The sequence below is a fragment of the Aquarana catesbeiana genome, linkage group LG04 (assembly GCF_042186555.1).
Source record: "Aquarana catesbeiana isolate 2022-GZ linkage group LG04, ASM4218655v1, whole genome shotgun sequence".
Lineage (NCBI taxonomy): Eukaryota > Metazoa > Chordata > Amphibia > Anura > Ranidae > Aquarana > Aquarana catesbeiana.
Genome location: NC_133327.1, coordinates 264,031,662 through 264,048,251, shown reverse-complemented (window position 1 = coordinate 264,048,251; position 16,590 = coordinate 264,031,662). Strand labels below are relative to the sequence as shown.

The following is a 16,590-nucleotide window of genomic DNA, read 5'->3' as shown; positions in this document are numbered from 1 at the left end:
GTGTTTAGAAGATTTATTAAAGATTTATTTAAGCAGTAAACTAAAGTAAACAATTTACACAATGGTTTAAAAGACTAATAAAAGTATTGTATAATAAAGATGGCTTTACAGCATTAACCAAAAAAACATTATAGTTTTCTCTAAGCTTTTTCTTTTTGTCTTGCTTCATTATCTGCACGTGTGTACATAGTGGGATTTTCTTCTGCTTTTGCAATAGTACAATCATATAGTTTTTTCTGCTGTTAAAGATGTTAAAATCACTTGAACAGGGGCTGTATCTCACACACATCCACCCATGAACATGCAGTGGTGACAATATACTAGATGTACTAGATATAGGAGGCCTCATGTATGATCAGAGACATTACCAAAGAGTTGCTCATTATTTTCCACATATATAATGCTACAGATTGTCAGAGACTGTGGACATGCAGTAGGAGATGGTCAGAAATGGGAACATTTAATATGAGACCGCTAAAAATCACTGCCCATACAGCTTCTTAATAAATGCTCCCATGTTTGTTCTCCCTACAAAACCCTTAGCAATCACAGCTGATATCCTTCATTTTGCCAGAATTGTAAGCCTGTCCCTGATGTTATAACTGTAGTTATAAATATATGACTTACATATAATGAATTGTAAAAAGAGCCACCTAAAGGAAATCCCATGGGGACGTTGATTATAGGAGAGGCAAAATCCTTGTAACGCTGGGTTGCTCTGAACCCATCAGAATAATCAAACAGTCTGTTCTCTAGAAAGTAAATAAATATAAATCAGTCATTTATTTTGGCTACAAATGATACATACTATGTAATAACTGTGTTTCACTTTTCCCTAGCTGTATTGTTCACGTGGAACTGTAACATCTGCATACTGAGGGGATGCTCAGACTAAAACATATGCTTCCTTTCACAGTGGATATGTGGTCACAGCCATGATATACAGTACTATACGCACATATTCAGAAGGTAAAATAATTAAATTATGTTTGAAGCCCTGGCTTAGAACTTGAGTGATATTTTGGCTTACCACAGCTAATAAAGGTAGAATAATGTGCAAAATCATCTCAAAATGAAAGTCATTTGCAGAGTCTGCAGCTCTAGATAATGGATCTGTCTATTTAAGAAGAATGCAGCAACTCTAAACTATTGGAAAAGATAACAAAGAAAAATGAATTGAGATGCAGTAGAATATAAGAATAACAATATCCCTCTATGCCCTAAAGATCTGCCTATCTAGAAACAATTAAAAAAAAAATTAGCTTTACCTCTGCAGGTAAATCCATCCCCAATGTATCCAGACTGGCATGTACAATAATATGATCCAATTGTATTAGCACAGCTTGCATAAGGACTGCATCGGCTTTGCCCGTTTGTACATTCATTCACATCTGAAACATAAAAGTGTTTATCAGCTCAATCATTTTGTTTCTTCATTAATAGCGTTGCTCTATGAAAACAATAGCCAGAATAATAATAATAATAGTAGGCATATTATTACCATTGCTACACTCCTTCCCCTGCCAGTTAGATGGACAAAAGCACATGAAATCATTTATCAGACTAACGCAGATGCCACCATTCTTGCATGTAGTGCTGGTGCAGAAATTAATACCTGAAATTACAAAAAAAAGGACAAAAGATGCCAAATATGAGTTTAATGTATTTGTATACTGGCAGCAATATAAAGGCAGATTCATTATTGGTTTATTCAAAGTATCATCCATCCATCCAACCTCTGTCCATTCACACACAGCCATTCCCAAAGTTGGACACGTCTCACCAGTTTTAGCTAAGCTCTGCCTATGTGGGGCCCAAAAATTGGTACTTTACCACCCAAATAAGTTCAACACAAATTTGAATATTGTATTACTTACTTAATTCACAGAACCTGCCAGTGAAACCTTGAGCACAGGTACAGGAGAAAGCATTGATGAGATCATTGCATCTGGCACCATTCATACAGGGATTGCTCGCACACTCATTAATATCTGTGGGTGTAAAAACAAATATTAGTGAAGTGCACAATAACTATAGCTAACATAAATAAAGAGATTACAGAGATGAAGTCTTGAATGCAAAGCAGGTAATATCTACCAATGCTGGCTGGAAAGATTATATTGGCTCACTTACTAGTTTGACAGTTGACCCCAGTGAATCCAGGATTACAGGAACATACATAGCTTCCTATAGTGTTGTAACAAGTTCCATAACTGCCACATGGGTTAGAAAGGCACTCATTGATATCTAAAATGAATTAAATAAGATATATATGATTTTAAAAGATAGCTGCTGGCAATGAAGCAAAACGTTAAATAAAACAATCAAATGAGAATTATTCATAAATAATACAGTTAACGTAATAAAGTTCAAAATTTTACTTTGCAAAGTGCATCTTTACTTCGTAAAATATAGTTAATAAGGTGAAGTGGAGTTCACATAAATAATGCAAACATGTGCAAGTAAAAATCCTGTTATTTCTTGCTAAATTGGTAGCATATGATTGGATATTCTGAACGAACTATTCCTTTAACCACTTGACCACTGGGCACTTAAACTGGAGTTCCACCCACTTTTACAACTCTTCAGCATCCCTCACTAAACTGTGCACTGTAAACGAATTGGATATTTAAAAAAAAAAAATTCTCAGCCCCTACTGTATATCTGCTGTATTCATTTTTCACTTCCTCCTCCCTGGCCGTGGCCCATCGCATCATTTCCTGTTTGCAATGCCTTCTGGGAAGGGGCGGCACCTTCCTCTGACACTGCCGTTGCTATGGAAACCTGACCTGAAACCTATTACACTGCTTGTGCTGCACTGAGCATGTGCAAGATCTGCAAGGATGAGATCCAGGAAGAAATACAGTGTGGCTTCAGATGCCCACACTTAGGATGGCCGCGGCCTGCTGTAAGTTTATAAAATAACAAACTACTGCTAAAAACAAACAAAATAGACCTTAGTTTACAGACTAACTTTACTAGAATACATTAAGCTTGTGTATTATAGGGGTATTTTTATTTAAAAAGTATAATCCTCAGCTTTTGGTGCTCTCACACTTCGAATGACAATTACCCAGTCATGCAACACTGTAAAAACCCATTTGAAATGTTTGTCCTTTTTTTCAAACAAATAGAGCTTTCTTTTGGTGGTATTTAATCACCGCTGGGTTTTTATTTTTTGCGCTATAAATCAAAAAAGACTGAAAATTCGGTAAAAAAAAAAAAAAAATTATTTGTTTCTGTTAAAATTTATTGCAGAGTATTGGCGAGTATTGGCAGAGTATTGGCGAGTATTGGCAGAGTATTGCATAGTATTGCAGAGTTTTACATGGTAATGCAGAATATTGCATAGTATTGCAAAGTATTGCAGAGTATTGCATAGTATTGCTTAGTATGGCAGAGTACTGGCAGAGTATGGGCACTGAGCAGGGCTGTGGGCTGAATCTGTAGTGCCCACAGTGCTGCAAACGATCTCTCCCTCTCTCCTCTCACACTGTACCTATCGGTACAGAGAGGGGAGGGAGGAACTGATGTCATGACATGATGCCGGTTTGTTTACAAGTGATGCTCAGTCATTTTACTGAGCGATCACATGGTAAATGGCCGCTGTCAGCGGCCATTTACTGTGATCCGTGATGCGGACCCAGCGGTCACGGATGTTCCCGGGTGCGCCTCCCAGGGGGTGCGCAATTCTGTGAGGACGTCCCATGGACGCCCATCCAGAATAAGCCGACCACGCTGTAGCCGTCTTTCGGCTATGGCCTGGTCGGCATGTGGTTAAGTTACTTATGTTTTTCCAAAGACGTAACAATTCAGGACAAATCGGTACAAACTATATGTATGGGGAGACTAAAGGAGTCATGCAATGACTGTATCCTGTAGCATATAGAGACAGTATACAATTCATTCTCTATATTCCCCTTTTCGTAAGTGATTATGCCTGATCAGAAAACAGGTGAGGGCAGGGCCATCTTTAATATTGATTGGACCCTGGGCAAACATTTTCTTGGCCCCCACCCATGCAATTTTGCTCTACACCTCAACATCCCAAAAAACAAACACACACACACACACACATAGACCCCCCGCATTCTACCCCCATCATTACACAGAAATCCCCAATAATACCTTTACCTGAGAACAAAGTGAATTGCATTGTTTAGTTATTGACAGAGATATAAAACTCTTCATCTATCTATGAAAAGTCATGTTGTGAGCTACTACACTGAGCAAAATCAACCATTCTAGGGCGATCTAAGACAGGTGTATGCTAGATAATAACTCCATTGCCTAAACAATCCTCTAAAAGGAGCATGGGTTGTACTATGTATATTGCATGAAGACGACAATCAAGATACAGAAACTAATGGTGATTATAGGAAGGCCCAGGTGGTAGGCACCCCCAAGGACTTGCAGGAATTGTATTGTCGCAAATCTTCCAACATACAGTAAGAGAGTCTGTGGAGCAACTTAGCACTGGTGGCAACACTCAGAAATGAATATACAGCCCTTGCGGGGAGCGATGCTCAAAAACTGACAGCACCTTCCACAGGATGTGGCTGGTAGGCAGTAAGCAGCAATGGACTAGTAGTGAAAGGGGTTCCCTACAGCAGCACCAGCAAGCGGTCTCTATGCTGTCCTTCCTCCTTTGGAACCTCTCCCTATCCTAGCCAAAATGTCATGTCTCTGACCTAGCCAAATGCTGAATGTGAGGCAACTGCAATGAGCCAATGCCTTTTATAAGCACTGCCCTCACTAAAGATGCCCATGGGGGTCATCCAGGTCAGCAGGTTGCAATCAGACAGTGGCTCACCGGATGACAAGTGCTTCATCATAGGAGAATGGGGCAAGGTTTACTTCCTCCCCAAGCACAGACATTATCCTTCACTTTAAACAGTTGAACAAAACAGCGGGGGGTGAAGATAAGAAGGGTTGGGGGACAGACATCATAAAAAACATTTTGCTTTGCTTTGTTTTTGCATGGGCAAAGGAAAGGATCATTTCAAGATTAGAGAAGACAAGTTCTTCATTTGATGCTTACCAATACTGCATAATGGTCCAGTCCACCCAGACATGCAATTGCAGGTGTAGGAGCCCAGGGTGTTATTGCAAGTGCCGTGCGAGCTGCAGGGATTGTTTCTGACACATTCATTAATATCTGATGGAGCAAACAAAATAATTTAGCTGAGGATACAATGGTAGCACTTCTAGATCGGTACATTTAGTCTCCGTTCACATCTTGGCATTCCGAATAGCTTCTTCCCGCAATTTGAATAAGCGGCAAATCGAGTGACGCCCGTGCGATACTTGTCACAATGGCACCCTGATCGTGGCACAATTTTGCTGCGATTCGACACTTCACTGGTGTATGTTCTTTTATTGATTTGTTTTGTATTTACACTTTGGGAGCGTGGTTATTAAACATTAGGTTCACAAGCGGCTTTAAAACAGGGATCAGAGAGGTTGCAGTTACTATGAGTTTTAGATACCCGGGGTTTCAGTGGGTCCCCCAACAACAAAGCAAATCACAACATCATTCTCTTTTTCCCCTTTGGCTTTCTGCTTGAATGCCTTTCATTAGCTGCAGCACTCGTGTATAGTACTATGCTTTCTGAACTAAACAAAGTGAGCATGATTTACTTGTATCATTATTACAAGAGCAGCAACCTTCAGCACATCAAAGATCCATTTTGGTAATGTTTTAAAAAAATAAAGTCTATTTCCTTGTCTGACCTATTGAAGTTGAAGCAAGCACAGAATTTCCTTGGCCTAAATTGTTTGCTTTAAGATAATTATTGCAATGGAAATATGGAAATAGAAACTTGTAATGGAATTTGCTAATGATCATCTATGCCAGTGGTTCTCAACCTCAGTCCTCAAGTACCATGTTTTGGGAACTTCCCTTTGATAAAATAGCTCTTATCAATACCATCTCATTGATATTGATTTAGAGCAGCTATGCAAAGTAAAGGAAAACCTGAAAACATGGCCCATTGGGGGTAGGATTGAGGATAAGAACCACTGATCTATGCCGATATTTAGGGGTAGATTTATAAAGCATTCTTTAAACATTAACTGTCTGCAGGTCAACCTTCCTGGTGTATTTGCTTTACATGACAGCGATGGATTTACTACTAGTGAATGTCTGATGAAAGTCACATTCCCTGCTGTATAAATATGCCCCTTAGTGACATGCCAAGTGGAAATGTCTCCCAGTCCTTCTAAGGCTTCAGTACAATTTGAGATACATGCATAGATACATACATACTTAGATGCAAAAGTCAAACCCACCCTCGAAACACCACCACCTTAATAGTAACAACACGGTCTGGCAACAAGCAGACAGTGATGCTGATTTTCCTTTGAATGCCCTGTGTGTGCACAATGAAGGTGCTCTGCTGGACATGATTGTGCTTCAGCTGCACATATGCAGGACGTTACTACTGCATTGGAGCTGTCTGACCAGATTTAACAGTTTCTCAAAATCCTCCTAATTAAAAGAATTTGTTATCCCTTGATAACTGAAAAAAGGCTGTATCTAATATCAAATGGAAACTATAACTGTGACTTACCTGTGTTACACGTGGATCCCTCCCATCCAGCATTACACAGGCATATGTAGTTATATAGACCATTTTGACACTGGCCATGCACACAGGGTGAACTCTTACAATAATTATTCACTGCAAAAAAAAAAACAGAACACATATCATTTACAGTAACTATAATTTTTTGAAATAAAACAATAAGAGAAGTGCATAAGTAAGAACTTGATATGATAGGTAAGCAGAAATTATGTTTATAAAATGTATCCTAGGGCATGCGTTTTATATTTGTTTGGTTATACTAACCAGCCATTTTGCTTTATTCAATATTTGCATCTTACTGCACCAGTCTGGTCATATCGCCTCTATTGACAGACAACATGGATGCTTGAATAATGCAAACTTGCCTGTAACTGTCCTTTATGAATATTTAAGCACAGTGCAGATAATATAAGTCAATAGAGGACCAGTGTACTTTTTTTTATCCAGGCTTATAGAAGAATTATTATACCTGCTCAGGCTAATGTATGAAAGATTTATATATGCCCAACAGCCAACACTCAGCTCTACCGGAGAACACCGCTATTAGAAACTCAGCTACCAGATCCCTTTCTCCACGAGACATTAGCGCATAAGCTAGAAAATCCCGGAGATATTCCAGACACAGGCGGTCATCTCCAGCTTCAACCCACGCCGAGCCACAACGGGATCAGCCTAACACCCACTGGGCCGCCTCCCTCCTCTGTTGAGGGAAACCCGCCATCGCTCCAACAGCCGAGCCTGAAAGATCTATGCACAATAGCGGCTGACATCAAAGACACGCTGTTTGCGGCCATTACTGATCTCCACCATGAAATACAATCGATAGCAGGCAGAGTACATCAAGTAGAGCTCACTGCTGCACACCAACACACAGCGATATGGAGGATTCACCACACTGCGGTTACGCACACCCTGCAGCTCCAAAACCTCCAACAGCATGTCGAGGACCTGGATAACTGAGGGAGGCGACACAATTTGAGGGTGAGAGGCCTCCATGAGACAGTTGAGCCTGAACAAATACTCCCCACAGAAACAAGTCTATTCAACCACCTCCTCGATAGGTGCCCACAGACACCCATCAACCCATGAGGGGCACGACGTACACATTCACCAAGATCTCTTGGCCATCACTCTCAAGCACCGCAAGGACCTGCGTCCCCTCCTGGACGTCCTGCGGACCAGGGAAATCCACTACCAGTGGAAGTTCCCATTCTAACTGTCAGCTACCCACCAGGGCCGCATGGCCATACTGAGGGTCCCAGAAGAATTAGACGCCTTCTGCCAAACACTCTACCTCCCAACTGTCGAAGTTCCAAATTGGCATGCAGATTTCAACAGCCCCAGGTTGAAACACCACCCTGCCAGAGAGGAACCGTTGGAATCGCAGGATGTGCGATATCGGAGACACCGCTCGCCGTCTGCAACAAGAGACACCCCAGCCTCAATGGCTCAACACCAGCACCCGAGCCCCACAAAAGCTCCCCTGCCTCGCATCGCACGCCGTGACCACTAAACTGGCCTTCACGGTATGCAGCCAGGACAGATAAGTACACAAACTTTTTTTTTCCTCTTTCCCTTGTTTGCTACCCTGCTGAGTCTAAAAGCTGCAAAGCTTATTACTACAGCCTTACCAGCTTTGATGGGTCTGAAATCCACCCACAATCTCCTTTAATGTAGCACACCACAAGAGCTATACCTGCAGCAAGTTGGTATCTGTTCCCAGCATGGCCCCCACTTTGCTCCCTCTTGCCCCATATTAGCTATATCCCGGGTAAGGATGAGCACCCCCCAGTTTGCTAATTTTAAAGGCTTATATGCAAGTTATTGCCATAAAAAGTGTTTGGGGACCCGGGTCCTGCCCCAGGGGACATGTATCAATGCAAAAAAAAGTTTTAAAAACTAGCGTTTTTTTCGGGAGCAGTGATTTTAATAATGCTTAAAGTGAAACAATAAACATGAAATATTCCTTTAAATACCGTGCCTGGGGGGTGTCTATAGTATGCCTGTAAAGTGGCGCATTTTTACTGTGTTTAGAACAGTACCGCAGCAAAATTACATTTCTAAAGGAAAAAAAGTAATTTAAAACTGCTTGCGGCTGTAATGAAGTGTTGGGTCTCGGCAATATAGATAAAACTCATTGAAAGAAACGGCATGGGTCCCCCCTCAGTCCATTACCAGGCCCTTTGGGTCTGATTAGAATATTATGGGGAACCCCGAACCAAAATTTAAAAAATAATTGCGTGGGGGTCCCCCCAAATTCCCTTCAGGTCTGGTATGGATATTAAGGGGAACCCTGCACCAAATAAAAAAAAATGGTGTAGAGGTCCCCCTAACAATCATACCAGGGTCTGGTATGGTTTTTAAAGGGGAACTCTGCGCTAAAATTAAAAAAAATATGGCATAGGGGTCCCCCCAAAATCCATACCAGACCCTTATCCGTGCACGCAACCTGGCAGGCTGCAGGAATAGAGGGGGGACGAGAGAGCGCCCCCCCTGAACCATACCAGGCCACATGCCCTCAACTTGGGGGGGTGCTTCAAAGTTACCCCCAAAGCAAGGGGACCCCCAGATCCCGCCCCCCTATATGAATTGGTAATGGGTACATTGTACTCCTACCAATTCAAGAAAAAAAGTGTCAAAAATAGTGAAAATGACAAGAGACACTTTGGGACAAGACCTTATTTAAAAAAAAAAATGTCCCACAATGTAAATCCATCTCACGCCTCCCGACGAACCGAAAAAAAATAAGCTGCAACAGCTCCGCCTCCATGCCGAGTAACACTTCTTCTTGATGACAACTTTTATATAGCTAAGGGGGGGCCACCAGGTAACGTAAACAGGTGACCCACGTATACTTGTGACAAGGCTGCTAGGTAGATAACCCCTTGAGGTAAAGTGCTAAATTGAACCAGACATTGGGGTTGATTTACTAAAACTGGAGTGCAAAATCTGATGCAGCTGTGCATGGTAGCCAATCATCTTCTAACTTCAGCTTGTTCAACATAAATGTTAACAGAAGCATTGTGAATGCACCAGACTATAAGGCTGGCCATATATTCTACAATTGTCTAGTACAATTCTCATTTAGATTTACCAAAAACATATAATATGAGGTCAAACTTAAACACTTTCAATTTGTATGCAATCAGGCAGGCTCTTGCACTACATAGTTGAAGGTAAATCTGAGGGAAATTAAATAAGAAAATTGAATAATGTGTGGTCAGCTTTAGGCTCCATTCACATTTGTACGGTGCAGGTATGAGCACATGAGCTCCTGCAGCACACAAAAACACACATCCTTATTTCAGGTGTGCTGCAGTAGCATTTTTTCTTAATGTCACCCCAACACATTTTGCTAACTTGAGAAGACCCTTGAATCTACTTGCACTTCAAGTGGTTGTAGAGGCTGAAGGTGTTTTACCTTAATGCATTGGTAAAACACCTTCAGTATGCAGCTCCCCTCCATCCACCTTATACTTACCAGAGCCTGATCTCAATTCAGCAGTGTGTATGAGAGCAGCAGCTCGCTCCCTCCTCACTGGCTCAGATACAACCAGTGAGGAGGGAGTGGGGGGCGGGGCTGAGCTTTGCTCTGTGAGTCTATGGACACATACAAAGAGCCAGCTCGGGAGCAAGCCCACATGAGTTCCCCCATAGCAAGTGGCTTGATGGGAGACCTGAGAAGAGGAGGATTGGGGCTGCTCTGTGCAGGTAAGTATGATATGTTTTTATCTTTTAAAAAATCTAATGTTTACAATCACCTTAAGCTTCAAATGTCATGAAAAGATAAGTAAAAACAACAACTTCACATTAGCTTATCAGTAACATTATTGCCAAGTTTTCTCTGATAAAAAAAACACTTCCTCTAGACACAGGAAAGAACAGCTTTTGCTGACAGATGTTCATTTTACAGTACATTTTTGGTTTAAAGTGGTGTGAAACCCAAAAGCAAACATATTCTTTTTTAGGCTTTATTTCTTTATTTTCTGGTAATTGAGCCAGTAAGTCTATTTTTTTTCAAAAGCAAAGGCTCTCCAGTAAATACCAGTTACAGAGATGATATATGCCATTTAACACTGACAGGGGGCTTACAATGATCAGCATTTATTTATTTATGTAAAACCTTTATTCCCAAATTAAGAAACACTGTTTGCTGTAACTGCTTATCAAGTGTTACCTGGAGTTTGGCTTCAGTTTGTTAGTGTATCTAAATCTGCTAGTACGTCGAACACTCACCTCCTTGCAGACTGACAATGCTGCTGTCCAAAGGTGCCCCCTGTGCTCCTTTATCCAGAGTGGGGGCAGTCTAACACAGGAGGCATGTTACTGGTCAGATCACCAGGTGAAAACAGAAGGAAAAAAGCCAAACAAAAAGAAAACCGAGCCACCACATCTAATGATTATTGCATTTTTAGTTTGGGGTTTAATACCACTTTAAGTGAAAATTAACTCTACAATAATGAAGTGTAGGTGCACAAATGACAAGTCTCATAGCTCTCAGATCACATGGCTGTAATTCAATGATGCTGAAAACCATTTAGAACAGCTCAAAGCTACAGAATTAATATCAATCTGTATGGGATGGTGATAATAGAAGAATCGTAGGACACAAAAAAAGGTTTTGGTAAAATGCATTTTCTAGGCCATTTTGTTTGCTGGCATGAATGCATTAAAAGGCTGGGACTTAATGTGAATCATAGGGGTGGATTTTCTAAAGGCAAAAAGACTGTGCTCTTTGAAAAGTGCAGTTGCTCCAGAGTTTAGTAAATCAGGTAAGGCTTCACTTTGCAAAGAATACACAACCACATGCAAGGCAAATTGAAAAAACAGCATTTTTGCTTGCACATGATTGGGTGATGGAAGTCAGCAGAACGTCTGCTCATTTACTAAACTCTGGAGCAACTGCTCTTGCAGAGTGCAACTGCACTTTGAAAAGTGCACAGTTTATTTGCCTTTAGTAAAACAGCCCCATAGGCTCCTGCTTGTTTTGATCCTTTCCGGAAAATTCCTTGCCACACCCTGTATACACATAGGTGTTGATTTATGAAAAGAGTAGAGAATGTCCCCTTTGCAAAGTAAATGTTCTTATAGCAAAGAAAGAACGCAACCACACCCTAAAACATCCCAAGCACAAGTAGATTTACTTCCAATCATGAGTATGGACCCAGAGCTGTCTTTAACAGCTCAATCACTGTGCTAGGAGCGTGCAACAAGCACTCTCCCAGTACAGAAATCTCTGGAGTCCACGGACACATATGTGAGGCATGTGGGCGTTAAAGCCCACCCTCTTTACTGCTCATATACGTTACGTGAGCGGCAAGAGGTTAAGATGCACAACAGGGACCCCTGCAAGTCTCCATCCTTTCTAACACATTTCACTCCCTACCACATCCCAGAATGGGATTAATTATAGAGCTTATAGATAAATTAAGAATAAATCTACCCCTGCCTAGAATTTTTTGAAATATGGCCACTTTCTTTGCTGTATGTGTCCAAAATAGGAACAAGCTCCTTTGCAGTAGTCCACCCGACGAAGAAGAGTAGCTGGTGGGAAGTCAGTTTTCACACAACTCCTGTATTTGGCTGCAAGAAAGTGAATTATAGTAGAAATTGAATTTCCTATATGTCTGGTTCACATGTATGTGCTGCAGCTTAATGTGAAAGGACAAGGAAAACTGCCGTAAGAACAATGTAAATCTAGCCTAAATGTTCACTTAGCAGTGAGGCTTTGTTTAATTTGATAACACTAATACAAGCAAAGAAAAATCAAATTTTTTTTGTTATTAACCTTGCACATGATTGAGTATTCAAAGTGAACACTGCTACACTTTCTTTGCTAAGCTAAGTGAACATTTATGTCTCTTTTAGTGAACTAACCCCATTTGGTACATATAAACATCCATTATTATCCATTAAATATTTTCTCTGTTCTTCTTTTTCAATTTTGTACTGTATTTTTCTTTATTTTAATAACACCTTAATGTGAAAAAAACAACTTGCAAAATAATGTATTTAAAAGGTCACTCCACTTTTGTGGGAAAAAATATTGCCAATAAAAAAAAAAAAATACAAGCCTTATTGTAACATAACATTATTACAAATTACCTTTGTTTTTCAAGCTGCAGCTCTGTAATTTTCTGTAAAATGCTATATATAATGGTAGCCTGGAGGCATTCACTCAGAAATGTGATTTCCTGCTTGTTTTATTATCTTATTGATTTTCCCTGAGATAAAACTAAGATACACATTTGATCTTAGGCATCCTCGTATCCTCTACAACAAGCATTTTTCAATTTCGGTGATATACTCCCAAAGGGTTAATTGTTTCTAAGAGGATTCAGACCCTGACACTTTTTCATTACAACCCTACAAGTAGCTGATTGATGATTATAAAGTCACTCCCATTCACATTTACTTTGCACATGGACACAGCAAACAAACAGCTATTTCTTCAGAATAACAAAAGATAGGACTCCGTCACAAAGTTTGTGACACTCTACGGATAAAACAAAGGCACCACTCTAAGTGCAGTAAAACTTAAAATGTTTAATGTAAAGCTGTAAAAGCGGTACTCACAAGGGAACAATGTAAACAAACATATTGGCAGAAGACTGCTGGATATCCTGTGTGTGCCTGATCTGGGTGCTGGATGGCTGTGGTCTCCGATGAACGAATAGGCAACACATTTGCGGAGCTACGCTCCTGCCTCAGGCCTGAGGCAGGAGCGTAGCTCCGCAAACGCATCGCCTATTCGTTCTTCATTCCGGAAGTGACTTCATCCCCCTGGTTGTCAGCATGCGTTCCAAAGACAGGAAGTGTCGGCATCCATCGGTGCAGCCTGTTCACCATAGACCACCGCCATCCAGCACCCGGATCAGACACACTCCCAGGATATCCGGCAGTCTTATGCCAATATGTTTGTTTACATTGTACCCTAGTGAGTACCGCTTTTACAGCTTTACATTAAACATTTTGAGTTTTACTGCACTTAGAGTGGTGCCTTTGTTTTATCCCCAGAGTGTCCAGAAGATTCCTTCTTTTTCTTCAACGGGGCTGCCTTCTATAGTTACTATTTTCCCATGAACTATATGGACATTATCAGAGCCAATATGGACTTTATTACAGTCAGTGTCTTATATATTTTTTTCACTTTACCATCCCTTACTATTTACCATCTTGTATACTAGCTCCCCACTGGGAATACCAGGGCTGGGGGTTCCCAGTGTGTTGGGTTCAGCACTCTATTCTTATATGTCACAAAGTTTGTGAAAATCCCTGCTATGATTTGTTTATTGCTTTTGTTGTTTTCTGTCTGTACAACATTCTTTTCTGTACTTATTGTTTTTGATCATTTCAAAGAAAAACTATTGAAAAACAATTAAAAATCCATGCTATGTACAAAAATCACCCAGAGGAAAATGTTTTTTTCTTAACAAAAGTGGAGTTACTCTTTAAGTGCCATCAAAATACCATCGATAGCAATCTATCTTAGCAAATTCATGACTTTTTTGTATAGTAAAAAAAAAAAAAGGAATTCTTACGGATGCACTGATTTGTGTTGCTTGGGTTTTTAGAGTACCCATCTTGACAGGAGCATGAGTATGAACCAATTGTGTTGGAGCAGATCTGGTCACATGGCTGTTGGCTACATTCATTGATATCTGTAAGACATGATCATTTTGGGTTGAAACTATAAAAATAATTGACAGTCACTCGTATACATTTACTACATACAGGCAAACCATTCTGCACAAATCCTTTACAGGCCAGGAAACCCTTATTTGACTTAAAAAAAGAGGTGACCATTTGTTTCAGCAATCTCTTTACAGTGGTTATTCTTAATCCATGACACAATTTAAACCAATCTCATCTATTCTTAATAAATAAATAAAAAAATAAAAATAAAAACACAGATATAAAATATAGCAAGGAGAAAAATAAGACAATAAACAATAATTACTATTACCATAGACATTGATAAAACTATGCTTTGCCTGCATGTACTATATATCCTTGAATAAAAAAAATGCATATCCCGCGAAAAAGGAGTAATATGTTTATGTTATATAACTTACCAGTGCACATCCTATCAGACTGTGATGAGTCTGGTATAAAGCCACTGTTACAACGGCACACAGAGTTTGTAGTTCCAGGATTGATGTAGCATTGACCGTTGGTACATAGCAGGTTGCAAACAATAATTGCTATTTGAAAGAAGCATTAGAAAACATTAGGTCAATTTACTAGGTTGAAAGTCTTTCAGAAAATGTAGTTTTTATGCATCGGCTGCAAAGCTAAATATTCTCTACTGTCTTATGGAATAAGCCATTTTAGCCATGAACAAATCTAATGGCGGCTAAAAATGAATTCTAGAATTACTAACTGGAAGGATGAGGCACTCCTGGCCCTATGATAGGCCATTCACACCACTTGCATTGTGTTTTGTTGGTCTGCATGGCTCAATGCAGCCCCAATTAAAGGATAAGACAAACTGCCTTGAGTCCAATTGTCCTACTTCAGACCAACAGGCTGTATTAATGTAGGTTGGTCAAAAATGGAACATGCTGCATATACATTACAATGTGCTGCTAAGTGCCTTTAGGGGGAAAAAAAAACATATTTTGGCTTCTGCTGTAAAAAAAAAGAAAAAAACGTTAATGCAATGTGTTAAAAAATGTATTCAACACACATCAACTTAAGAGCATTTGATGTTCATAAAGTGCATTAATGCAGTGCAAGGTGCGTGAATGGGTCTTAAAGAGAACCTGTTACCCTATTTAATTGTTTTAAAAAATAATGCACTGCCTAAAAGCAGACACTACTAGTTGCCTGTTTTTACCTTTGTTACTCAGAAAACCCATTCCTCTTTGAAATAGTGCTATGTTCTCTTAGGCCCCTTTCACACATACGGACCATTTGTCTGTTTTCCCTCCATCTGTTGACGGATAAAAAACGGACATCAAGCATTCTAATGGGAAAACAGATGACAACGTGTGATCATCTATTTTCATCCGTTTTCATCCGCTTTCTGTCAACATATGTTTTTTTGAACGGATGAAAGCCCTAGTTATCATCCGACAGAAAAACGGATCGCGACGAAAACAACAGATGTCAGTTTTTAGAGTTAAAATATATTTTTTTGCATTTTATAAGAGAAAAACAACAGTACATGGGTGATGATCAGATGTGCTGTACATGAAGCAATACAGTGTGAGATCTAATCAAAAACAAATCTGTATGCCCTCCAGTATGGCACGCAAGCGTACCGTCTTTCAAACAAAAGGTGGTTAGGGGATGTCAGTTTTTAATCTGTTTTTGCATTGGTGTTAAGGGCAACCAGTCACTTGGGGGGAGGGGGTTTGTGGCAGAGAAAGGCAGGAGAGCAGTATAGCAGTATATACACAGTGTGGGGGCAGTCTGCACTGCCCCCCCTCCCCACCCTGTGGCTGGCTAATGAAAGAGAAATGGAGCAGATTAATATTATTATACAGGTTATATATTAGTGCCAACAGTTTGTTCAGCTTTACCACATGAGAGCAGACAGTACAGTTGCAATACAATTCAAAAACAGAAGGATCTCTCTCTCTCTCTCTCTCTCTCTCTCTCTCTCTCTCTCTCTCTCTCTCTCTCTCTCTCTCTCTCTCTCTCTCCTCTCTCTCTCTCTCTCTCTCTCTCTCTCTCTCTCTCTCTCTCTCTCTCTCTCTCTCTCTCTCTCTCTCTCTCTCTCCTGACTGGTTCCCTATTCTGCTTCTCCCTCTCTCTGTCTAAACTCTGTTGTAAAGGGGGTTGCAGAAGGCTGATACCAAGTCATATTCAGGTATTTACACTTTTTGCATTAAAATGCATTAAATAATGTATTATTATTAAATCAGAATTGCATTAATGTGTGTCTTTATATCAGCCTGGAATAAAAAGAAAAAACTACTGTATGTCTCAAATCATATTAAAATGCAACATACTCACCTTGTGTTGTTATGGCCAGAGTTGTGGAATTATCCAGGGT

At 40.2% G+C, this 16,590-nt stretch overlaps 1 protein-coding gene across 1 annotated transcript in view; it reads right to left on the bottom strand.

The window, feature by feature from the left end:
• LOC141139893 (uncharacterized) overlaps positions 1-16,590 on the bottom strand; it is a 163,373-nt gene that overhangs the window by 121,395 nt on the left and 25,388 nt on the right. Inside the window, 10 exon segments of the mRNA XM_073626451.1 lie at positions 628-752; positions 1,269-1,391; positions 1,502-1,615; positions 1,878-1,991; positions 2,134-2,247; positions 5,042-5,158; positions 6,573-6,683; positions 14,129-14,248; positions 14,663-14,791; positions 16,551-16,589. Coding sequence (XP_073482552.1) covers positions 628-752; positions 1,269-1,391; positions 1,502-1,615; positions 1,878-1,991; positions 2,134-2,247; positions 5,042-5,158; positions 6,573-6,683; positions 14,129-14,248; positions 14,663-14,791; positions 16,551-16,589 — 1,106 coding nt within the window.